Source organism: Apium graveolens, chromosome 5 (assembly GCF_009905375.1).
Source record: "Apium graveolens cultivar Ventura chromosome 5, ASM990537v1, whole genome shotgun sequence".
Taxonomy (NCBI): Eukaryota; Viridiplantae; Streptophyta; class Magnoliopsida; order Apiales; family Apiaceae; genus Apium; species Apium graveolens.
The window spans coordinates 316809046-316833781 of NC_133651.1; the positions used below are offsets into that span (position 1 = coordinate 316809046).

General features: G+C 33.1%; 2 protein-coding genes across 3 annotated transcripts; one reads left to right on the forward strand and one right to left on the reverse strand.

Annotated features, from left to right (window-relative positions):
* Positions 1-1967: 1967 nt before the first annotated feature.
* On the forward strand, positions 1968-18253 carry LOC141659573 (putative E3 ubiquitin-protein ligase ARI8). Of its 2 annotated transcripts, none has more exons than XM_074466506.1 (15): positions 1968-2279; positions 4898-5022; positions 5315-5417; positions 5531-5621; positions 6368-6540; positions 7114-7218; positions 8052-8140; positions 9594-9701; positions 10616-10706; positions 10822-10911; positions 13622-13669; positions 14932-15003; positions 15228-15327; positions 15406-15532; positions 16748-16880. In XM_074466506.1, the coding sequence occupies exons 1-15, from the start codon at positions 2118-2120 to the stop codon at positions 16851-16853; spliced, it is 1590 nt and encodes a 529-aa protein (XP_074322607.1). In that variant the 5' UTR covers positions 1968-2117; the 3' UTR covers positions 16854-16880. The 2 variants fall into 2 exon arrangements, with proteins under 2 accessions (XP_074322607.1, XP_074322606.1); XM_074466505.1 differs by lacking the exon at positions 16748-16880 and adding an exon at positions 17524-18253 and having other exon boundaries at positions 1969-2279.
* A 382-nt stretch (positions 18254-18635) lies between these two features.
* LOC141723331 (AP2-like ethylene-responsive transcription factor BBM2) lies at positions 18636-22715 on the reverse strand. Its single transcript, XM_074525125.1, has 9 exons — positions 22214-22715; positions 21322-21898; positions 20777-20859; positions 20630-20638; positions 20397-20485; positions 20161-20234; positions 20017-20067; positions 19824-19900; positions 18636-19664 (listed from the first exon to the last, which is right to left on the reverse strand). Exons 1-9 carry the CDS (start codon positions 22425-22427, stop codon positions 18844-18846), a joined length of 1995 nt encoding a protein of 664 aa, XP_074381226.1. The 5' UTR covers positions 22428-22715; the 3' UTR covers positions 18636-18843.
* Between the last annotated feature and the right edge of the window lie 2021 nt (positions 22716-24736).

The window sequence follows — 24736 nt, forward strand, 5'->3', positions numbered from 1 at the left end:
TACTTGTACAACTATCACTATGTGAACAACAGTTGGCACGTGAGTGAACTCCATCAGTTGTTCAGCTGTGCGAGTCATGTTCAGTGAACTTATTCTATAATAAGCACCTACATACTAGTTATAGTGTCACCACACAAATGTCTATGAGAATAGACATCCTTCATAATGAAGCAAGCATAGTATGTACCGATCTTTGCGGATTATTAATTACCAGTTAGTAATCCTACGACCAGGAACTATTTAAGTTTAGAGTTATCATCTTTTAGGTCTCATTATTATGATCTTATCACAATCCATAAAAAGTTTTACTCTAAATTGTGGTATATCTTATTTAAATATTTAAATAGATAGAGCCCGCAATAAAAACAAAACAAGTCTTTTATTAATATCGATGAAATCAAAACATATTACATAAAAGTTATTCCTAAATCCTCATACATGATTGGACTTAGGACATATCTCTTTCACTAACGAATAAGAGTAACCTTTAAGCGTTCAAAGATAGTCAATGACTTTGGAAGTGATTTTATCACTTACAATGTTGAGGATGAACCTTTAACTTTCTGTCAAGCCATGGATTCTACGGAGTCAAGGAGTCGTAAAGGCGATGTGAATAGTGAAATTGACTCTCTCTCTATCGTTTTTCTCCTACATACATACAAAGTTCTTGCATAGGTTTTCTAGGCGAACTGAGATACAAGTCGTCTGTTTACCACTTAATACCTCTGAATGAGCAGTCCACAGACCAATCCGGTCATTCAGTTTGTTTGGACATAAAAATTGTTTTAACCGAGCGAACCATATTCCCATGAATGATTCTTTTATAAATTTCCAACCGAGCCATTCAACAATATCTATATATATATACTCTCGATCACCTCACGTGACGTGCACTTTACAGATCACTATTAGGGGGGCATGTGCATGTTAATTACATGTTGTTAATTGAGTAAAAAATTTAATGCATCTTACTATTATATTATAGTCCACATACGTTACTTAAAAATTTTAATCATGATTTATTTCATATTAGATTTTATAATTTTACAATTTTAATTACATTACTTGTATTATTATATATAATTATTAAATTGATTATCTAAAGTTTAATATATTTTAAGAGAAAAAATTATTCATTTAAAATGGTATATTAATTGAATTAAAATCATTCAGATTTTTGGTGAATTTATTTATCAAACAATTTTACTCATTCTGAATTCAGATATCTTAATAATTCATATGATTCATAAATTTAAATTATTCAGATATTTATAATTCAGATTTATCAAATGACCCCTTAGTTGCATTAAATTGAACTAAAGTCCCAAATCGAGAAAATAATAAATTAGTATATATTTTGGTCATTGTCTCTGTTATAGAAATCGACGGATTTTTCAAAAATCGCCGATAAATCGCTCAAAAATCGGTCAAAAAAATTTGTCCGATTTGACCGATTTCCGATAAATCGGCGATTAATCATCCGATTTTTTAAAAATCGTCCGATAAATCATAAATCGGTACCTCAACCGAATAGTTCCGATTTTCGAAATCTGTAATACTAGTCATTGTACATATTTTGTAAACAAATTTAGGACATAAAAATTGTAAAAAAAAGGCAACAAAAACCAAATTTCCATTTGTGCACTACACCTTCCAAAAGGGGTGAATGACAAATTTAGCCTATTTTTACACAAAATTGACAAAAATAACCAATTTCTAAAAGGTTGACCAACTTTGGCCGATGGGATACCCAACTGTCAGTGAAGTATCCACTTTATATAAGATACCCAACTGGCAGTGGATTATCCCATATATGAAATACCCAACTACCAGTGGAGTATCTTATACAAATTGAGATACCCAACTGACAATCGACCAAAATTGACCACTTTTTTCAGAATAACTATTTTTGTTAAATTTTTTCAAAAATCGGCTATTTTTGTCATTTTTTCTAACAAAAGCAACGCATAAAACATATACACACATCATTTCTGTATCTAGACATCTCTTCATTTCTCAATTACACATCAATTCACAATCTTTTTGACCAATCTCTCCATTAAATCATCATCAATTTCAATAAAGATCGAAGCTTTATTGAAAATCTAGGGTTTATAATGGACTCCGATGAAGATATGCACGACGCCGGCTCAATCGACGACGACTTTTACAGCGGCGAGACGGCGATGGACTCCGATGACGACGCCGATGCTGCGTATGAATTCATCGATCATGATTCTGATGATGATTCTGAGGACTTTATGGCGTTTCGTAATCAGGTTGTTTGTTTTGTGTCTAATTGCGTGTGTATTGTTGTTTTTAGTTATATGAGTTCAATTTCGTGGTGATTGTATGTTGTTGTGTTGTTTTTGTTGATTCGTATTGAGTTATCAGTGTTTGCGGAAATTTAAGTTGGATTGCGATATGTTTGATTTGTGTGAAATGATTGCTGTGGTTTGAATTATTGAAGTTTGGATTGGGATTCATTTCGCCTACTTGTTTGTTTGGTTATGCGCTCCTGCACACACATCTAGAGTTTTATTTGGAAATTACGATTTTTATTTAAAATCATTGCAAAAAGATGCCTATTTGCGGAAGTACAATTTTTTTGGATAAGTTTGTGGAAATTACGACTTTCCAGCCAAATGCAACTAAATGCAACCAAAAGCAGTTACAAATGCAACTGCGAATCTTCTATTAATGAAGGTGAGAAAAAGTTGCATTTGGTTGAAGATTGTATATTTTCATGCAGGTAGTAGAGTGGGAAATATGTTTAGAATTAGAGTAGTGTTTTTGTTATGTTTTGGAGGGGTTAGATGTTTTTTCGAAAATATAACTTTTTAGCCAAATGCAACTAGATGCAACCAAATCAGTTGCAAATGCAACTAAGTGCAAATGAAAATCTTTTTGAAGAACGTGAGAGAAAGTTGCATTTGGTTCAAGACTGTTTTTTTGCAAATATTTTGAGGCAGGCAGGAAATAAGTTTACAAATAGTAGTACTTTTGTTATTTTGGCGGGGGATTAGGTGTTCGTTTCTATTGTTTCCTTGTTAGATTTATTGTATGCCTTTTCAAGAGTTCAATGGGTAGTCTATGATTTATGTCTTTAGTTTTAGCCTACTTGCTCTTGTATCTTATTCTGGACTGTGTGAAAAATAATGAAGTTGGACAGTCGGACTGATTAAAGAACAGGTCATTACCCCTGGTTGGATTGATACAAAAGCGTCTAAGATTTCTGTTTTTCTTGACATAGGATTTAAGGAATGATAATTTGTTTGGTATGTCTATTATCATTTTGGTTTATAAACTTTAACAGTTTCAGTTGCCAATTGAACTTGAATGGTTTGTCACCAATTTACATGGGTAATTATTTTGTTGCAAGCCTCTGTTATTCTGATAAAGAAATCCCAACTGAAAGAGATTCGTAATTGGGAAGTGAGAGCTAACAGCCGCTCTGTTGTTTTGACCTTATACCTTGCAACGCCTACAAGTTTCCTTGTTTTCACTTATCTTTAATATCATAGAATCACATGTTCATCAAATCACCCCTTAGTAGCCTATTTAACCAGTTCTTTAACGGTTCCAGAGTTTTTTAGTCCTTTGTACACAATGCTGACCTTTTATATGATTATTGTAGCCTATTAAATCTGTTATAACTTAGGCTTAATTGTTGTTTTAACCAATCCCTATGAATCTTATCCTTTTTGGTTTAGCTTCCGCATGGAAATAGTAAGATATTTATCACAGGAATTTAACTATACTTTGCGACATCACCCTCAGCAGCCTTGGTTCAAACCAATATTTAAGTCCCTGAGAATTAGAAGTATTTTACACCCAGTCCTGACCTTATATATTTCTTCACAGGCCTTTTATTTCTGTCATAGATTATTCATGAGGTTTTGAACCGACCCCTCTATTTTTCTCAACATTTTTGGTTTGTGCGTGCAACCAAATGATTTGCATACACCAGAATTCTAACTATATATTGACTTGGCATATCACTTCAACATCGAACTTGAGGATATCTTGAATTAACACAAAAAAGTCCTTCTTTTCATAATTTGTTGGATTTAAGGAGAATAGATTAATAAGGCTGGATGATGCAGGACTAATTTTTTTGTTTTATGCTCTGCATCACTGGAAGGCCAAAAGTAACTGGGGGGACAATACAAAAGGCTTTGGAAGCCCAATTACTTTAGAAATTATTTGTTATCTTTTAATTCAGAATATCGTCTTTTAGAGTTTTATTTAAGTTTAATAAGGAAAGTAAATTAAGATATATAATTAGATTATTATGCAAAGTTTTGTAGTATTGTAAGTCATTGAAGATGGTTGTTAACTGATCACTATATATTGTTTATTTATTGGTTTTCTCCTGAGAGTAAATTTTTAAGAACCCTAACTCAGCGCAGCAATGGATCATGTAAATTATGAGGAAACAGCGTGCAAGACTTAAGGTATAACATGTGGCAGCAGTGAAACAAAAAGTGAGGTTACTCGATCACATTCTTCTGCCAAGTTGAAAATATTACATGCAATTTTCGGGATAGTGCTGTTTGAGAATAGTTTAGTTTAACCAATCAGACACTGTTGGGAATAACAATTAAAATTAGGGAGATGATGATTATTTTTTGCAAAACAAGTTTTGGAGTTGAGATTGATTGTTGAATCAGTAGATTTATGTTGTTTTTTATAAAAAATATTAAGACCAAGATGTTTCCAAGTTCTTATGGTGCAAATATATTCAGAGTATGGAATGTGCAAGGTTTCTCTTTACTCGCCATGTTTGATTTTACAATTATACAAGAGATATGCATGATTTTATTTGTAGCAATGTTAAATTATATTCAGCTTCTGTTTCATGTTGATACCAACTGTCTTTAGTTTGTTGTTTCAGCCAAATTATAAAATTTTGAGTGAAGCTGATATTAAACAGCACCAGGAGGATAGTATGACAAAGATTTCCAATGTACTTTCAATCTCAAGGGTTGCTGCTGGAATCCTACTTCGTCATTATCATTGGTAAAGATATTTGTTTATTTACTATGCTGTTTTGTTTCTGCAATAAAAATCCTTGTATGCACATTAATAGCTTTAATGTTATTGCTCTCATATTCAAAAATTAGTATTAAAGCATGTTCAGTTAAAATACTTGAAGTGCTCCTTGATTGTATCTTTTTTATGTAAGATTGCATTTCTGCCGGTAACACAGTTTAATGAACAATGCAATGTTTGGTTGCGATATTCTTAATTGATGGAAAATATTGTATTAAAATGGTTTGCTGGGTTAATATAACTGTGTACGGAATCACAGGAGTGTCAGTAAAGTTAACGATGAATGGTTTGCTGACGAGGAGAAGGTTCGGAAGGCGGTTGGGTTGCTGGAGGAACCTATGCCACTTCCCGATGGTAGAGAGGTTGGTAAATCAAATTCCATGAACAGTGAACACCTCTGGTAGTTGCTTTTGAATCTCACAGCTGGCTGTACTATCTTTATCTCTGATTTTCATTACAAAAGCTAAATTTGCAGCTTACTTGTGGGATCTGCTTTGAAGATTATTCCCGTGATAATATGGGTGCTGCTGCCTGTGGTCATCCTTTTTGTGTCACATGCTGGCAAGGTTTGTTTCAGTAGACTTTTCCTTGTAGTTAAAATTATTAGAGCATCTGCTTCTCCAAAATTAGCAAATTGTATTCAGAGGATCTTACTCTGATTTTTTCTGGTGCACGAAATACCTCACATGTGTGCATATTTTATTAAGTTAGCAAGTGATTTAGGCATTCATATCTACATGTTGCTAATACGCATTCATCTCTAATAATTTGTGATCAAAAAGCGTGTTCACCTGTACATGTTTTCAGAGAATTAGAGAAAAATAATGAATGTCCTTGTGTGTAATTAATACTTTATGATTTATGAAAATTCTGGGCTGCTGATGGACACCTCTTTGTATCATGTAACAAGTTCATTATATGGTCATCTGTGCAGTATTGACTTTGTTGTTTCGGTGGACCTTATTGGCGCTTGCACTGTTGATGGTTCGGTTGATATTATTGTCAGGGTTTCTTAGGCTAGAAGTGTATTTTAAGCCTATGTATTTCTGCTCTTACTTTCCTCACGTTTGAAATATGTTATCCAGAAGAACACAAAAGAAAAGGTTTCTTTCTTATTTTTTTAACATGAACAATGCTCACTCTGAGTAGATAAGGCTGGAGAACAAAGTATAGACATTTCCTCTCCCTCATATAAAATATATACACATCTCTTTCTCCTAAACAATATCTAAATACTTTTATAATTTTATTCCACTTTAAATTTGTAGTGGTCACAATTTTTTTTCCCATATGTATTTATGTTGTTTTGCAGGTTATATTAGCTCTTCTGTTAATGATGGTCCCGGATGTTTGATGTTGCGATGCCCCGATCCATCATGTAGTGCTGCTGTTGGTCCAGACATGATAAACGAACTGGCCACTGCTGATGAGAAACAGAAGTATAATCGTTATTTTCTTAGATCATTTATTGAGGACAACAGGAAGGTATATTAATCTAAAGCTTATGAATTAGCACATTTGTAATTTTTACCATGGTGAATGATCTGCTAAAGAGTCCTTAGCTTTTATGAAACTAATCAAAAGCTTTGCTCAAGTATTTTGACTTGTGCTAGGATGAGTACTTGGAAAACTACAGAAGTTCTCTATTTGTTAAGACATTTTGGAGGCCTGAAACTTAGTGTTTACATGTTCCCCGTTTATCATTGTTTATTCCTCCAACTTTTACTACAGTACTGATCTTGGTGCTTGTAATGTGTAAGCAACCAATTATATGTTAGTGCCTGAGATTAGACATTTGGCGTAATGTATGGGTTACATTGTACTGCTTGTTAATGTCATAGTTTTATTTAGTTGGTCAAATGTGCATAATATTTTATATTATCTTTCCCTGCCGTTTTTGAAAGGTTTTCTTGTCTTTAAAATATGCCGTATTATCCTTTTCATTTTTTGTTTTGTGATGATCAATTTCTTTTAGTGAACTTCTGTTTATTATTTTTATAAAAGATAATATCTATATATATAATTATATAGTATAACCTTGGTGTTTCTACTGTACAGACAAAATGGTGTCCTGCACCTGGATGTGATTATGCAGTGGATTTTATTGTTGGTTGTGAAAGCTATGATGTTAGTTGTCGCTGTTCATATAGCTTTTGCTGGAATGTGAGTATATCTGTTTTTTCCTCTTTCAGTAGATTAGTATTTTTTTCCAGGAAAATTGTATGATGTAAAATCTCTGGACAATTTATAAGATACAGGAAATGGATGTTAAAAGAACAGATCCATCCATGATATTAGGAGGAAATAACTGATGCTGCTCAATCTTTATATTCTTATCACTTATGATCCAAATATATGCTGTACTTACAGAGATTTCCTGTTTTGGGAGCTAAGTTGAATTCCAATAATGAGAAAAGTTCCATATATATTTTTAATGATAGCGCGAGATTGTTTTGGCATCAGAAGGGGAGAAAATTTCACAGCGTGTCTTTCCATATCCGTGAAGACATTGCATCATTGGGCCACCTTTAGGAGTCGTGAAGCATCTTTGGTGTGTTCTCGAGGCCAAAAATGACATTGAGCCCAATAAAAGTTCCATCGAGGCCAAAAATGACATTAAGCCCATTAGAAGTTCCCCAGCCAAATAGGAAATGATTCTATTTTATCATAAATAGTTCCTCAACTTTATTAGGCAATGGATGTGAAGAAAACACGCAATGTTTTAATCCCCTAAGACGCCACCTGTCCTCTTCTTTGCGTGTTGTTTTCCAAACTCTTATCTTGTAGGCGTCCCGGTCAAGCAAATAACTCAGTAGATAGCTATCACAGTAAATTTTTTATATAGTATTCCATATCTTATTCAAATACCTAATACAATCCTTTTTTCTTTTTTAATGTATAAATAAACTTCTGATTAATAGACAGGAATTAATGAAAATATATTTTGGTGTTTGCCTTGCATCACTTCTAACTATATGGATGATGTTGTCTTGCAGTGTACTGAAGAAGCTCACCGACCAGTAGATTGTAGCACCGTAGCCAAGTGGGTAATGAAGAATAGTGCAGAGTCTGAAAACATGAATTGGTACGTCAATGAAAGTTCAATATTAATTTAAGTAATATTGTATTTCTTTGTAGTTTGGAAATCATGCCGACAAGAAGCATATTTTCTATATAATCTAACATAAAAGAGATGGCTATAGCAGATTTTTATTATGGCTCTCAAGTCTCAAGTAACGGAAATTTGTTCACAATTTGATGCAGGACAAGGTATTAAGAACAGGTAAAATGATAGATATTTTGAATTAACCGCAGAAAACCCACACCTAAGGTAATCCAACCGAAGAAGAATCACTACCCTACTACCCTTAGGATTTCTCAACCGCAGAAGAGAAGTTTGTTAGGATCGCAACCCATAACAAGAGAGAGAACATCCTCAATTCAGTAATAATCAATCAATTCTATTCCTATAATAAAAGATTACATCAGGCTTATATAGCCACATAAGAGTAAAACCCTAAACTTAGTGATCAAGTAACAATCTTCTAATAAAGGAAACAAATACTTTCTTATTTTCTATCATAATCTAGAATACTCCTTCACATATATAATATAATATAAAACCAAACAACATTAAGTCTAATCCTAACTAATAACATAAAATATATACAAACTAATATTCTAATTCTTCGTTTGGCATCACAATTATACAGATAGAATATTTGTTAAATCGTAGTATTTAGGTTGTTAGATTAGTTTCTTAAATTGTTTAAACAGTTAGATAATAGACAAGAGTTTTGTTATGTAGAGGGTAATGTGATCTAGAGTTTTGTCGTAGTATTTTATTGAATTGTTTGACTATCGATATTATTTCTTGGATGCAAGTGTATTATCTATATATTATACTATTAGAATCTTAAAATTAATTTATTGTAGTCATCTATTATCATATGAAACTAACCATTAGGAATATGTTTTTTATTAGCTAAAATAATATTTTGCTATTAGGAAATGTAAATATTTATTTTAAGCAAAACTGATGTAATAAGGTTATTTGAATTTTGATAATATTTTTGTTTTCATGTTGGAGAAGTTTATCTATTTTTAGTTTACAATCCTCATCATAATATGGAAAACTAGACTCGATGAAAGATAGGGATGATCATTAGGTCACTTCCCCTCAGGTTTGGAGTCCATTACTCTCCAGATACCCGAGCTCGATGCCACCCGAACCTGTCCGGACCCCGGATCGATAAATGGGATTTACTTGAGTAGGCTAGAGTCTGTTAGAATTACAGACCGTGCCTTCTGTATTTCCTTATCATGAATATATACATGACTTCAGGAGTTACAAGGAAAGTATCTTTGAGAATATTTACAATATCACTGACAATATATACACAATCATCTTATGTATTATTAATACATGCTAACAGATGCTAACAGGTTCATATAATAGTTTGGTATATCTTTGTTCAGCAACCCAATTGTTTAATCAATGGTTACATATATCTGACTGACATCAGTACAACTTTCAGGATATTAGCTAATTCCAAGCCCTGTCCCAAGTGCAAGCGCCCAATTGAGAAGAATCAAGGTTGTATGCACATCACATGTACACCACCTTGTAAATTTGAGTTTTGCTGGTAAGCTGAATCTATCTTTTTTCCTGAACAACTAGGGGGTTCTCCAGAAGATATATGTGTATATAAATAGAAATTTAGAAAATGTTAGAATTGTATTTGATTTACATGAATTGTCTGCTTACAGAAAATCTATTGTGGCAAATATAATATATATGTTATATTAAAATATGACAAATTTGATTAGTATAATTTTAAAATAAATATTATAAAATAACATTTATTTAAAACAACCGTGCATCTCACGGGGGTGTTTATATATATATATATATTATTATAAACTTTTTGTTACTCAGACTATTCACTTTATCTTCAAGTATCCTTGTTGGACACTTCACACTCAGATTTTGACACTTATTATAGGCCAAACACATGAATGTTTGTCAAAATGTTACCGAGTTTGATACTTGTACACGCATTCATGCTGGACATTTCTAGTCGAGTCCAAGTAACATAGCATAAATTCTATACATATAAATCTTACTTCTTGTGGTAATCAATCCTCCGAAATTACAACTTTTGCCAACACATTCAACTTACTAATACCATAGTTTGACTTCATGCATGAAAATTATAGGAGTGAGAGTTCTATACATTCCTATTATATATATATATATATATATATAAATATACATCGTTCAATTTTTCCCCACAATGTGTTTTTGAATGACATCACAATTCTAGCGTTTTCTACTCCTAAATAGTATCACAAATTCTTTGTTGTTGGTTACTATGATGTCCTATTATCTGTTCATCTGATTGATACAATGCTTATAAAGTCCTCATTACATGTTAATAATGTATTCCAAGTTAATGTATTTTTGCTTTGTGCAGTTACATATGAAAAGTATACGTCCTGAAATATTTATACTGTTCCTTCATTATCCGTTTTGTATCATATGACATTCTTTATATAGGTTGTGTTTGGGGGCGTGGTCAGAGCATGGTGAGAGAACAGGCGGTTTTTATTCATGTAACCGTTATGAGGCGGCAAAGCAAGAAGGCGTGGTAAGTTAATTTTGTTTATTTAGTGATTGTTGTTTCTTGTAATAGCTATGTTGTTGCTGTTCATATGTGAAGCTCATTGAACGAATCTGTCATTTTCTTCCGCTTCTGGCTGCAGTATGATGATACTGAAAAACGAAGAGAGATGGCCAAAAATTCTCTTGAAAGATATACTCATTATTACGAAAGATGGGCAACCAACCAATCGGTAGGTATTGTTTCTTAATTCTGGGGCTATTTGTAGAACTAACCTAATTGACAAAGCTTAAAGTTTCAAATAAATTCATAGATGTTTATCGCCAGCATTTGCTTCATGTTAGGTTGGATTATGATTTATCATTTATTACCTTTTTACGAAAAAAAATGTTAAGCAGATTATGTTACTATGGTAGTCCTAGAATGGTATTTTTTATGCACTAAACAATTAAAGTGTTTTGAGACGGTCTTTAAATTCTCTTATTCTGATAGTAGGCATGATCAGTCTTGGGACTAGGGTTTGCGGTTGGGCTAAAATCATGCAAAATGACCTTGACAGGAACCCGATCCCAAAAAATATGGTTCTAATTCTATTTTGAAGTTTCAAATCACACAATTTCAAATTGTTTTTTGTAGGGAGTTGAAATCGAGTCGGGGGTATTTTAGCTTGGGTAAACCGGGTATGCAAAAATAGAAAAAATAGAAGACATAGGCCTATCCAGTGTCAAAAGGGTACAATATGGCAGTTCTCAAGCACGGGTTATTAGCCTTGCTGTAAAGAGAAGTAAAAAACTTATAATCTTCCAGAATCTTCATTACCTTTCAAAAATAGAGAAATACAACAATTAGGATAGCCGGTTGGACTGTGAGGTTTAAGAAGGATGGCTGAGTATTGGAAAATTGAGATTTTAAAGAAATGCCGAAATGTATTTGATATATATGGTGTCACGTGAAGGAATGGTGTACTAAGTTTTTAACATGTTATCTAGGAATTGTTGTCATTCTTTTTAAACGAGTAAATGACATTACTTGAGGTCTCATTGTCGAGCAGTAAGGATTGCCTTAGCATTGGCAAATGTACTCTGAAGAGGTCTACGGTTCGATAGTTCGATTCTCACCTCTCATCCCTTTGATCTCTATAGTTTAAAATTTAATAACCTATAAAAGGGTGTCATATCAATTTGGAATTCATATAAACAGATGTGTCGTACTACAATGTATTGAAGGATTGAAAATTTTGTCCAGTTCTGGAATTATAGAATTATACCAGGGTTGTTAAAGCCCTTCATTCTATGGGCCCGTTTTTGATATCTTAAAATAAGTAAATTATAACCTAAAGTTGAAAAGTTTGATATAAGTGATTAGTAAATTATTACTTAAAAAGTTATCTAGGTGTTTGGATAAATCACTCAGTGTTATGTTTTTGGTAAATATAACTTTCAAAATAAAATATATTTTTAAATCTGATTTTTTAGTATAGTAATTTTGATACATAAATATAAAATTAGAAAGACAGAATTCACAAATAAAATTCAAAATCCTAAAGTTATATACACATAAACGAGTAAGTATATGTTAGTTGGGCATAATTTATAATTATTACACTAAATAAATTAATTAATATTTACGTGTTTGAGTTTCAAAATGCAAAGGTACAAAATAAATAAATTTTGATTGTATTTCCATGCACACCGACGACTTAAATCCGAAATGTACGTCCATCCTAACTTTTGCATATTAATGATATAAGCTCTTGAAGTGTCCGATGTGGAAATTTGCCAAACATATAGTAATAAGTTGTAATGAACTTTATGGGTATATAAGTTAGTTTTATGGAACCCCAAACACCCCCTATATATGGAGGTCCTATTTTTGTGCTCTCTTAGAATGTAACCTCTAGTGGAGTAAGATGGTATGTCTATCCTGATGGGTATTGGGTAATATTTACTAATTGAAATTTGATTTAAATTTAGTTCAGTTTATTCGTTTTAACTGAACAAAGAATTGTAAACAAGAGTTACGCATACTCATTTTTTTTGGAAATTTTCATTGGAGGAATGAGAAATCTATATAGGCACACCCATGACCTGACTCAGGTTTAAACCCTCAACATATATATTAAAAATAGAGGGGCATACGCTGGGCTATAAGCCTGGGAATTATATTTTATTCTTTTTGCCTAGCAAGTCTTATGTTGCCTAGCAATATTGAAATGTTATGCACAAAACATGGCTTCTCTACTGCAATAAATCTCCAAGAATACACCTGAATATATCCAAGACTTTTCAAAATTTTAACTCAAAAGTAATTCGAAGTTGTATACAATACATTCATAAGAACATATCAGCATATAGGTTTTATTATATAACCATTATAGTTCCCTCTCCTTGTAATTTTATAAAATAAGAACATCTGATTTACCAGTAGCATTGAAATTTGGTGATTTTAGTACGTTTTTGTGATAGAACTTCCAGGTATCTAAAATCTAGTGATTGGGACAGTCACAATTTGCATCCCTGCACTTTATATCAGTATCCAACATGGTCATTATCTAACACATCATGTACCTGGTCCAATTTAAGGATGCTTAGTCAGAAAGGGTAAAATTTGTCTATTCTGAACTTACAACTGTTTTACAACATTGTTTCTTTTTGGATTCTCTCCCTCATTGGCCGAGTAAATATATATATATATATATATACTTATTAGAACTTGGAAAAGATGGAAGGTTACTGTACCATGTTTAGAGGATTTTTTTGTAATATTGTTAGTATAGCGTATATTGTTAACTAAGTAGGAGCTGTAGACCCGTTCGTACATGTGGTGCACACAATTGACATTCGGATGGTTGATAGTTCATGGTGAACGCATTTGTTACACAGTTTGTTATTTGAATAGATTTAATCTGTAGTTGATCTCATTTCTCTGCTTTCTATCTGCAGTCTAGGCAAAAAGCAATTTCAGACCTGCAGCTAATGCAATCTGTGCATGTAAGTGATACTTAATATTTAATAAATTTGTCTGTTTTACCTGGTTAGAGGTTCACTAATTTGAAACAGATAAACATATTACTTTTCATGTGCTATTTAGGCAAAAAACTTGTTCTTCAATGTAGTATATTTCGAACCGTGATGACTTTTCAACTCACCCTGTATTTTTTAATGCTTTCAAATTTAGTAGCATTGTTTTCCTTGGGGATGGCCTTAACTAACTTTACATGCTGTTTAAGACTTATCCGAATGTGATGCAAGCGTATAGGATAAATTATAATATTTAAGTATGGACAGGCGGCTTGGAAATCCTAAAACGGATATGCTAGGCTTGAGCTGATTACACTTCAGGGGAAACTGACAAGGCCCAGGAATTCTGAACCAAAGATGAAAACAAATAAATTTATGTATAAGCGAATATAAACAGCCTGGATTTGAAGTGACTGACATCAAATTTCCAAAAACTTATTTTAGAGAAGACGGATTAATGAACTTTGAAAACTGCATTTTAAAATTTTCTTAACTCTTAATAGAAAATGATAAATAGTGAAGCTATATACAAGTTCTCATATTAGAGACATTTTCACCCATAGTAAGCAGAAAGGTACCAGACATTTAGCAAAAAAAAAGAAAAAGAAAGATACCAGACTATAATTAATTAGGAGTTCTGAATTTTATTACAGTGCTTATTTGTGAAATACAAGCTATGAATTTTTGTGACTATTTTTTAAAGAATAAGCTTCCACTATATATAATTGGACTTTTTTGAGTGGATTTTTCACAAAATATTGTACAGCCCCGCATATTTTAATGTCTAGATTTTTTTAAGTACTGCATTTGGTAGACTGCATATTATGTCATGACAAACACTATATGAAATGTTTCAAGTCTGTGTCAAAGATGTGTGAAAATATGCTCAAAGAAAGTTGTGACGTTTCAGTCAAAATAGACTCATCTACTAATTTAATTTGATTATCGGTTACCTATTGTTGACGAAATTATGAAAATTTTTACCGGCCTCATTTTTTCATTCAAATTAATGTCATTTACTTGTAGTTTAGACAGCTAATTTTTTTTTTTCAGTTAAATTATTAAGCACACAATAGAAGTATAATTTTTAATTGTTGTATATCAATATATTATTTATAAAATGAGTTAGATTGACTGATTGAGAAGTCAAAATAAGTTTAGATATACTTCGAGCCCTCTTAAGTGTTTTGTTCCTCATCATTATTTATTAATCGCTGATTGTGCTTGTACAGCTTGAGAAGTTGAGTGACAAACAGTGCCAACCAGAGTCCCAGCTCAAGTTCATCATAGAAGCCTGGCTACAGGTAAAATAGCATCTCCAGCTCTCTTGCTAGAAATAGTCAAACTCAAATGCAATAGTTACACACTTCATTAATGATTTATGGAACGACTTAAGACATCAGCACATGAGTTTACAGATATGAGTTTAATTCTTAAATACTAAAATGTTGGTGCCATGTGCACTTGTATAAACATTTTCTGTGACCTATGGTTTTCTTCATTGCTATTGTCTTTCCTGTGCTCCCAGATAGTCGAATGTAGGAGAGTGCTTAAATGGACATATGCGTATGGATATTACCTAGCAGAGCAGGAACATGCCAAGAGGCAATTCTTCGAATACTTACAAGGTATGACTTTTACTCTGGCCGAGGAATACTATATACATCCAAATTCATTCTTTTGAAGCGCAGTACTTTGTCTTTAAGGTGAGGCTGAGTCGGGTTTGGAGCGACTCCATCAATGTGCGGAGAAGGAGCTGCAGGGTTATCTAAATGCTGAGGGTCCATCAAAAGAATTTAATGAGTTCCGTACTAAGCTCGCTGGGCTGACTAGGTGATTCTTAAGCATACTTGCCTTTCTCTTTATTTTATTTAAAGTATGGAATTTTGGCTGATTAAAAGTGTTTATTACTCTTGGAAAAATCTTTTTAACCCCAGGGGAAAAAAATGGGATGAAGATCCTAATGCACACTTTTGTCTATTTACTTGGGTTTTGTAGATCAGTTGATATATCCTTAAGTGGCGAGTCATGACTGTATCTTTTTCTTGAATTAAAATTTTTCTTATGTAATCTTCAACTTGGCTGATGACCATGAAAATGTAAGCCATTATGCAGTTTCAACTAAATGAGAGTTCCTTGTGCACACCCCAATGATTTGCATAGGGTAGACTAGGGCTGTCAAAAAAATCCGAAATATCTGCATTCGTATTCGTATCGGAAATAAAGTGGATATTATCCGTATCCAAAACAAAGAGGATATTATCCATTTCTGAATCCGACAATTGCGGATACGGATGTGAGACAATTGATCCGATAATATCCGAATCCGAAATTAAATATATATCATATTTAAATATTATATATATAATCATGTATAAAATTTTCTATTCATTTTATAGTGTGTGTGTATATATTCGTTAAATAATATATTTAGCAAAAATTTTATATAATTGAAAAAATATTATATATATATATATATATATATATCGTTTGAGCTTAATATTTTAAAGGTAGAAAACTATATCAAAAGATAAATAAAAATTAATTTTTGAAAAAATTAAAATTGGCTTAAATCACTTCAAGTCTTTACTTAATTTTTAAAAGTTAATATTTATTTTAACTATTTATTTGGATTTTTTTTTAATTTTTAATATAAAAATAAAAAATCTGATTAAAAAACATTTTCGGATTTGGATTTGGATATTGTCCTCTAAATATTTTTGGATTCGGACATGAATACAAATATGAATTTTCGGATTCGGATTCGGATACGGATATAGACAGGTCCGTATCCATCCTTATCTGAATTATCCGTTTGACAGCCCTAGGGTAGACTTAAAATCCAATTTTAGTTACCTCGTTGCGTTGACATTGCATCACATGCTCCTCTTTTTATCACATTTTCAGTGTGCTTACTAGTGTTTGGGGGCAAGTAGTTTGTGGGACAATTTATATAGCAATCTGTTTGCTGGAGTTTCCCATCTAGTTCATGTGCTATACAAAAAGGGATGTCTATCTGATAACCAGTTTTGCACTCTATGCTTACAGTGTTACCCGTAATTACTTTGAGAATCTTGTTCGCGCTTTAGAGAACGGACTATCAGATGTGAATCCAACAATTGCGGATACGGATGCGAGACAATTAATCCGATAATATCCGAATCCGAAATTAAATATATATCATATTAAATAATATATATAAAATCATATATAAAATTTTCTATTCATTTGATAGTGTGTGTGTATATATTCGAAAAAAATTTATATTTATATATATATATATCGTTTGAGCTTAATATTTTAAAGGTAAAAAACTATATCAAAAGATAAATAAAAATTAATTTTTGAAAAAATTAAAATTGGCTCAAAATAACTTTAAGTCTTTACTTAATTTTTAAAAGTTAATATTTATTTTAACTATTTATTTGGATTTTTTTTAATTTTTAATATAAAAATAAAAAATCTGATTGAAAATCATTTTCGGATTTGGATTTGGATATTGTCCTCTAAATATTTTCGGATTCGGACGTGAATACGGATATGTCCGGATATAGGCAAGTCCGTATCCATCCGTATCCGAATTATCCGTTTGACAGGTAGACTTGAACTTAAAATCCAATTTTAGTTACCTCATTGCGTTGACATTGCATGCTCGCATGCTCCTCTTTTTATCACATTTTCAGCGTGCTTACTAGTGTTTGGGGGCAAGTAGTTTGTGGGGCAATTTATGTGGCAATCTGTTTGCTGGAGTTTCCCATCTAGTTCATGTGCTATACAAAAAGGGATGTGTATCTGATAACCAGTTTTGCACTCTATTCTTACAGTGTTACCCGTAATTACTTTGAGAATCTTGTTCGCGCTTTAGAGAACGGACTATCAGATGTGAACTCCCACCCGGCGTGCAGCAGAGCAACTAGCTCAAAGAGTTTGGGAGGTGGGTCTAGTAAGGGGAAAAACAATAAAGGCAAGGGAACTGCATCTAAATCAAGCAGTTCGAGGAACATAGATGACACTGGGCACTGATCGTGTGAGTATTGTACATTTGCCAATGTCAAGTCTGCTACGGTTTGCCAGATGTGCCGAGAGCAACGATGAACTTCATCTCAGATACAGATGCATCTTGATAGTTGATTATACCCCTTCTGGTGCACGAGTACCATTAATTATTCGCAATTCGCTGCATCAAATATTTAAAGGAGGTTGTGGGTTGCAAATCATCTTAGTAAGATAGTATGGAGGTCTGAAAAAGGAAACCAAGACCGAACGAGACTGTATTACTGTGATATGATACTTGTACATAAGCCCCTGTTGTCTCTTTTATAGCCTTGATGTTCCATATAAAATTCACACATACTTTTAAGAGTTCTTCCCCGTCAAAATCACATGTATCTTCTGTACTTTGTGCAGTGTAATAGATTGGGATAGACTATTTATAGGTGAAGCTGTTTAAGTCTGGCCTAACTGGAATTTCTGTTGTAATTTACAAAAATAAGGCACATGTTCGCTTTCGGATGCTTGAATTTTCTTCTTATTTGACCTTGATTTGTTGAAGTATTCCCTCTCTTTTTATATGAGAAATGCTATAGTCCGCAACTGTGTTTACGTAAATATACTCAAATGCTGAGTTGTCGTTATGTTATTGGCACTTATCTCCTAAATGAAATGGACTCGTAATGTATTAATATGAATCCCGAAATTAAAAAATAACTTTAATGGTAATTTAATGGTCTCTTTGAAATTATAATAAATAAATGAATATATAGTAATTTAATGGTCTCTTTCGAGCCTTTTTTTATTGTGACAATATCACAAACAATCTTGCACCAATACCAAACGGAAACTTAACTCACCGCAATAAAAATCGATATTAATATAAAATCATCCATACTTCGCACGATAATATATTATTCGAAATACAAAGGATGGGTGTATTGCTTGCCGAAGACTAATAATCTAAAGTTCCCAAAATTTATAGCAACCGGGAGTGTAAAATCACCCCCACATTGCTATATACTGAACTTTAAGTTAGATTCTTACGAAATTAGAATTAATCAGCTATCCGCGGAAAATTAATAATTAGAATTAGGAAAATTAGTTTCGTATACCATGTTGTGCTAGTTCTCCCCCTCACAATGCGACTGATTTCATGTATCGTTCCAGGCGGCGAAGGATGCAGCTCCGATGCTATTTGTCTTTTGAACGAGAGCTGTTGGTACTGCAGTGGGAATCCAGTTGGTACAAGCCGAGCCTTGATCGTAAACATGACTTGTTTCTTTCAATGTACCTCCATTTGCAGAGTGTTGGGAGAGATAATACAAACTTCTCGAACTATAAGGATCTGTTGTCTCGTACGGGTTATTATACGTTCCTTCGTTGCTTTCTCCTAATCCCAGATTAGGATGATGGCCTTCTTGAGATGGTATGATTGCACCCATTGGTATCGCGTAGCCACTTGTGTTCCCGTACATGACAGCATTAGAGCCCGAGCTATGTTCCATCGAGGAAGAATCCAAGTTCATGAGATTATGCAGCACGGAAGGTTGATAGAAGTTGTGGTTACTGCTGCCTAACTGAAGCTGGTGAAATCCTTGATAGCTTTGGGAGGAAGAATCGACATCTGGGATTTCTTGTTTACACCAGAGCCTTTGGTGATCAGTGTACGGGTAGTGCATAGTAATTGGAGACTTCGTTTGCTGGAATGCGATAGTAGGCCAGTTAGTATGGTGTGAACCATAGTTTTGCATATGTGAAGTAAGGCTACTATCTTCAGTCCTTAGAGCTTCGAGAGTCATTTGAGCTTGTTCAGCCTCCTTTAAACGCTTCGCTGCACCACCAATTGGCAATGTGGCACTTTCAAGAATGTTTTTGACATCGTATCTGTTTATTTCAAAGTTTGTCACTGCATTCAGACCACGGAACTTGATTGCAGCAATGTCATACGCTTCTGCTGCTTCTTCCTGAGTGCCTATATATAGTCGTGGTAAAAACTGAATGAGATCGCGAGAGAGTATTCTTAATTAGACCACACACATTCTCCATAACATAAATGCATTTCTGATAAGCATGATTTAATCAGTAATAATTCAGTATTAATCATATAAAGACGATTAAAAGAGATGCTTACTGAAGGTTCCCAAGTAAAGATCCTTGTTTCCAGCAACCCTTCCGATCCTTGCTTGCCACCTCCCATGTTGGTGGTGCCTGTAAACGATTACATCTTCAACCCGTAAACACTAAATCTTATGAAAAGTGATCATAGATTAATCCCTCTGCAAACAATTACAGTACTTGAGCCACTGCTTTAATCTATCTCATACCTGGTCACTCCACGGTAAATGGACGCGCCACGAGAAAAGCCACTGCTTTTCCTGAATTGAGAAAATAAACAGAAAGTTGTAGTTGATCTGCACTACAGAATTGATTTTGGTAGCATCATTCTGGAGAAGTATAACACAATGTACCTTCTTAAGGATGCAATGAACTCTTGCCTAGTCATATGCTTCATATCTTCAACCTCTTTCTCATAACTAGTAATCTAAAATTTTCAAAATAGAGAAATATTACAAAACCAATTCTAATAACATTATTCTAGGCTCTAGCTAGTGCATTAACCAGATTGACACGGTTTATAAATTTAGCCGTTCTTGTTGCAGTGCATATCTGAAAAACGGATAAATTTAAAAGAATTTAAACCTACAGGAAAATTGGTAGTGGTGGTGGTACCCCAGTACTTGAGTGCAGCTAAATCATAAGCCCTAGCAGCTTTATCTTCCTTGTCATAACCTCCTGATATATATTCACATACAAATCAGGTGAGGAATAAAAATCTGAAACATATATATACACAAAGTAAAAACAAATAAGGAGCAGTTTATAAAATGTAAAATCATGACATGAATAAAAAGAAAAAGTTGAAAAAGTTTCTCTTACCCAAATACACTGCAAGTGAATCCATTCCAAGATTTGACAGAATCCAGAAAAGGAAACTCAAGTTAGAGAATATTTTTTTGTGATTTTTTATAAAAGTAATTAAATATATTAAATATGAAACTGTACAAATTCAAAATATAAATGTACCTTGTCTCCCTTTACGAGTTTGTCCTTCTCTTCTGCAACTATTATCCCACAAATGTGCCTCATATCTTCCTGTCCATCTATGTCTGCACCAACATAAACTCTAAATGTCAGCAAAAGGAGTCTACTGAGCGAGAATCGAACCCATAACTTATAACCTGGACGACGTATAAACACATACACATTACGGATGTATAATCAAACATTAAATTTATTCTCTTTTTGTTATCTATTTAAAGCTTCATTCATCTCTCTACTTCATGAATAGATAGATTTTGGTCTATTTTTTAGCAATCTCTTGAGCGAGAATCGAACCTGTAACTTATAACATGGACTACATATATTAAATACAAACACATTACGGAAATATAATCAGACATTAAATTTATTCTCTCTTTTTTTGTTATATTTAAAGCTTCATTCATCACTCTACTATAGATTTGATGAATTTGACCGTAAAAAACACGACAAGTAAAATGAGACGGAGGGAGTAGTCCGCGTTACTATCGAAAGTGCAAAATAAACAAAAATAAGTAAATGTAACAAACCTAGTTACACCACGGTAGATAGAAGTTCTTTGTCCAAATGTATCAATAGATTTTCTTGGCACAGCCTCAACTACACCATTTTGATCACAATTACTTACTTCAATCTGTCTCTTATTATCCGACGACAAACTTTCACCACCACCACCACCACCACCACTACTTGCAGCAGCCATCGAACCGGTACTCATCGAAAGCGATAGAGTCTGAGCACTACTTGTTAATGCTCCATTACCACTTGCCATCATCAAATCCCCATTATTTTCACTGACATTGACACTCTCCGTCGGGCCCGAGTTGTTCCTTAACCAGTTCTTGATCATTGACAGTCCAATGGTCTTATCATGGTCATTTTCTGAAGATCTCGCGGTTAAAGGTACTGCAGCAGCTACTGCCTCAGCCTGAACTTGAGAAGAACAGTTCTGATACATGTAGTGATGATCATTGTGATCTTGATATGAGTGTCCGAAGAAGTTTTCGAGTTTTGGTCCAGAATGATGACTACGGCATGAACCTCCTCCCATTATCATTGATAGCTCTGAACTACTATTTGTTTTGTAGTTTGTGCCTGAGTCCCACTCTTTCACAAAATAAAAAACACATAAAATCAATACCTCTATAATCACAAAAATACTTAGAGATTAGTCGAAGTGCGTCTAAATTGACCCGTATAACAAAAAAGAAAAGAAAAGAAGATTTAAGTTATTTTTAGGGTTCTACATTAACAAAAATATTCTGTAACTAGTCGAGGTGCGAGTAATCTGAATAGCAAAAAAAAATATTTTCGGGAATTAGTCAAGTTGCACGTAAGCTGACTAGAATCCGTATATGACAAAAAAGAAAAAAATACTAATTTTTTTAGGGTTTTTAGAATATTGTTGTTTACAAAACTAACCTTGGAGAGAGTTGGTTGTGTTGAAGCTTTCAAGTAGACCAAAAGGGGCAGGGAGGTTAAGAGAAGGAAGAGTAGAGCCGCCGGAAGTCATGAGATCAAAGCATTCACTGGTGCCTGAAATTTGATCGGAGTTGAAATCTTGAGAAGGGTGTTGTTGATATTGTTCATCTGAAGATAGAGAGAAACCCAAACAGTTGTTCATTGAATTAGCCATAGATATTGGACTAATATGTAAATAAATAGCTGGTTCTTGAATTAATTTGAAGGATCTAGCTAATCTAGTAGTTCATGCATGAAGTAAAGATGAAAGGCCAAAGGAGAGAGAGAGAGAGAGAGAGAGAGAGAGAGAGAGGGAGAGAGAGAGAGAGAGGGAGAGAGAAAGAGAGAGGGAGAGAGAGAGAGAGAGAGAGGGAGGAGAGGAGAGAGATTTTGGTCGTGAGTTAGCTAGCAGTTTGAAGAGGTGAAAGCAGAAGAAATGAATGGGGAAATATGCAGGACTACTAGTTTCATTTCATCCGAGGCAAAATGAGGATTTATATGACTCTCTCTCTTCTCTCTCGCTCATAAATAGGGTATCCTTTAATTCAAAGACCAGTCTAACTCCAATCCCAATATTTGATTTAAACTCTCTACCCTACGATGATTTGACACCAGTGATGAGACTCACCCCAAAATGTTACACACTCTAATAAAGAAAATGTCACAGATAAATAATTTGACTTTACTTGAGCACTTCCCACTATAGCTAGTACACATGATTTACATTGTATTGTTAGCATTTGTTAATAAATTTAAACTTACATGTTTTGTCTCGTACGAAAATAAGTATTTGGCAAATACGTATCCCAATGGTAATACCCCAAGTTCAAATACGTATTTTTAGTAATTTTCTTGGATACCCGATTCTTAAATGCGTATTACACTTACCCAATTACAAAAAGCGTAACCAAAACGGTATTTTCAGTCATGTGTTTTAAAAATGGGTATTTTCAGCCATTACACCCAAAAAATGGGTATTTTTAAACATCACTCTAAAAATTAATAGTAGATACTACAGTACTCCGTTTAGATATGAATTTAGTATTAATTGATAAATTAAAAATTAACTGGAGGGATTAATTAAAATAAAAATTGGATATATGTATATATTAATATAATACTGAATATATTTATCCTATTTATTATGAAATATATAATTTAAAAATAATTTGTAAATACTAATCGGATTTCAAAAACTAAATCAGCTAAATATTTTTAAGGATTAATCGGGTTTTTTTAAAAATCGAAATTTTTTAGAACCGTGATCATAGCACGATATTATTTAAATTTTGATTTATTTTTAATTAGGTCTCCGTATTAGTTTACGTAATATTATATTAAATTAAATTAGCAAGGCAAGTAGTCAAGTTGAGCTTATCTTCATAGTTCATGCGAATGTGGAAGATCATTTTTGTTTCACACAAAGTATATATTTAGCTTGGTTAAGAGAGGTTATTATATAATTACAGCACATGCGTGGTTCTTAAACTAATCTCTCAACATGTTCTTCCGTAATCTAAAATCAATGTCCTAATTTCATTTTTTATATAATTATGCTATTATTTAAACTTATTTTCCGAAAACAACACAAATTTTATGTCCAAAGTATAGTGCTCCAAATAGGGCCGTCAACAAAATTTGAAAATTCCGATATTCATCCGAAAAATCCGCATTCGTATTCGAAATAAAGCGGATATTATCCGTATCCGACACAAAACGGCCGTATTCGAATCCTACGATTGCGGATACGGATACGGATATAGACATATTCGTATCCGATAATATCCGAATCCGAATAAATATATTTTATATTTAAATATTTAAGTAATTTAAAAATATATTATATTAAATTTATAGTGTGTTTATGTGTGTATATATACATTAAATATTATGTTTATACAAATTTTATAGACATATAGCAAAAAATCATTTGAGTTCAACCATTTAAAGATAACGATTATATTTAAAGACGAGCCTCAAAACTAAATCCGGTTATTATGCAACCTTTGTCAACTGTTCAAACAAAAAATAAGAATCAAGAATCAGACTATTGAACTTCTTCTTTTTTTGTCGGATAGACTATTGAACTTTGAAGCACATCAAAAACGTTTTTGTCGCAGACTTGAAATATAGACTAATAATGTAAAAGAACGAAAGAGCTATGCGGGTACCTGCATCAAATGTTCATATTCCAAAATAGCCCTTTGAAACCCATCTCGAGTAGCTCAGCTGAACATCCTAAGTTCGAGTTTAATATGATGCTCAGATTTAAAAACTACTCCGAATAAGGACAGTATGTTATACTATAAGCTAACTCTTTTCGGGATTAGTTGATTATTCAATACTCGAGATAAGTATGTTGTAGCATACACTTGATAGAGATCGGGATTCATGCATAATAACTCATGGTTATGAAAGATGAAAGGTAAGGGAGATGCATATATGTACTAACTGACAGTAGTCTGAGAAAAATTGAGGGAGGGC

Bases quoted from the DNA above. Each gene is read 5' to 3' on its own strand.
- LOC141659573 (XM_074466505.1), top strand. From the start codon at position 2,118: ATGGACTCCGATGAAGATATGCACGACGCCGGCTCAATCGACGACGAC. The intron at 2,280-4,897 runs GTTGTTTGTTTT...TTGTTGTTTCAG, and splicing joins TTATGGCGTTTCGTAATCAG to CCAAATTATAAAATTTTGAG. The intron at 9,702-10,615 runs GTAAGCTGAATC...TTCTTTATATAG, and splicing joins TGTAAATTTGAGTTTTGCTG to GTTGTGTTTGGGGGCGTGGT.
- LOC141723331 (XM_074525125.1), bottom strand. From the start codon at position 22,427: ATGGCTAATTCAATGAACAACTGTTTGGGTTTCTCTCTATCTTCAGAT. The intron at 21,899-22,213 runs GTTAGTTTTGTA...ATTTTGTGAAAG, and splicing joins CACAACCAACTCTCTCCAAG to AGTGGGACTCAGGCACAAAC. The intron at 20,068-20,160 runs GTACATTGTGTT...TTCTCAATTCAG, and splicing joins TTCATTGCATCCTTAAGAAG to GAAAAGCAGTGGCTTTTCTC.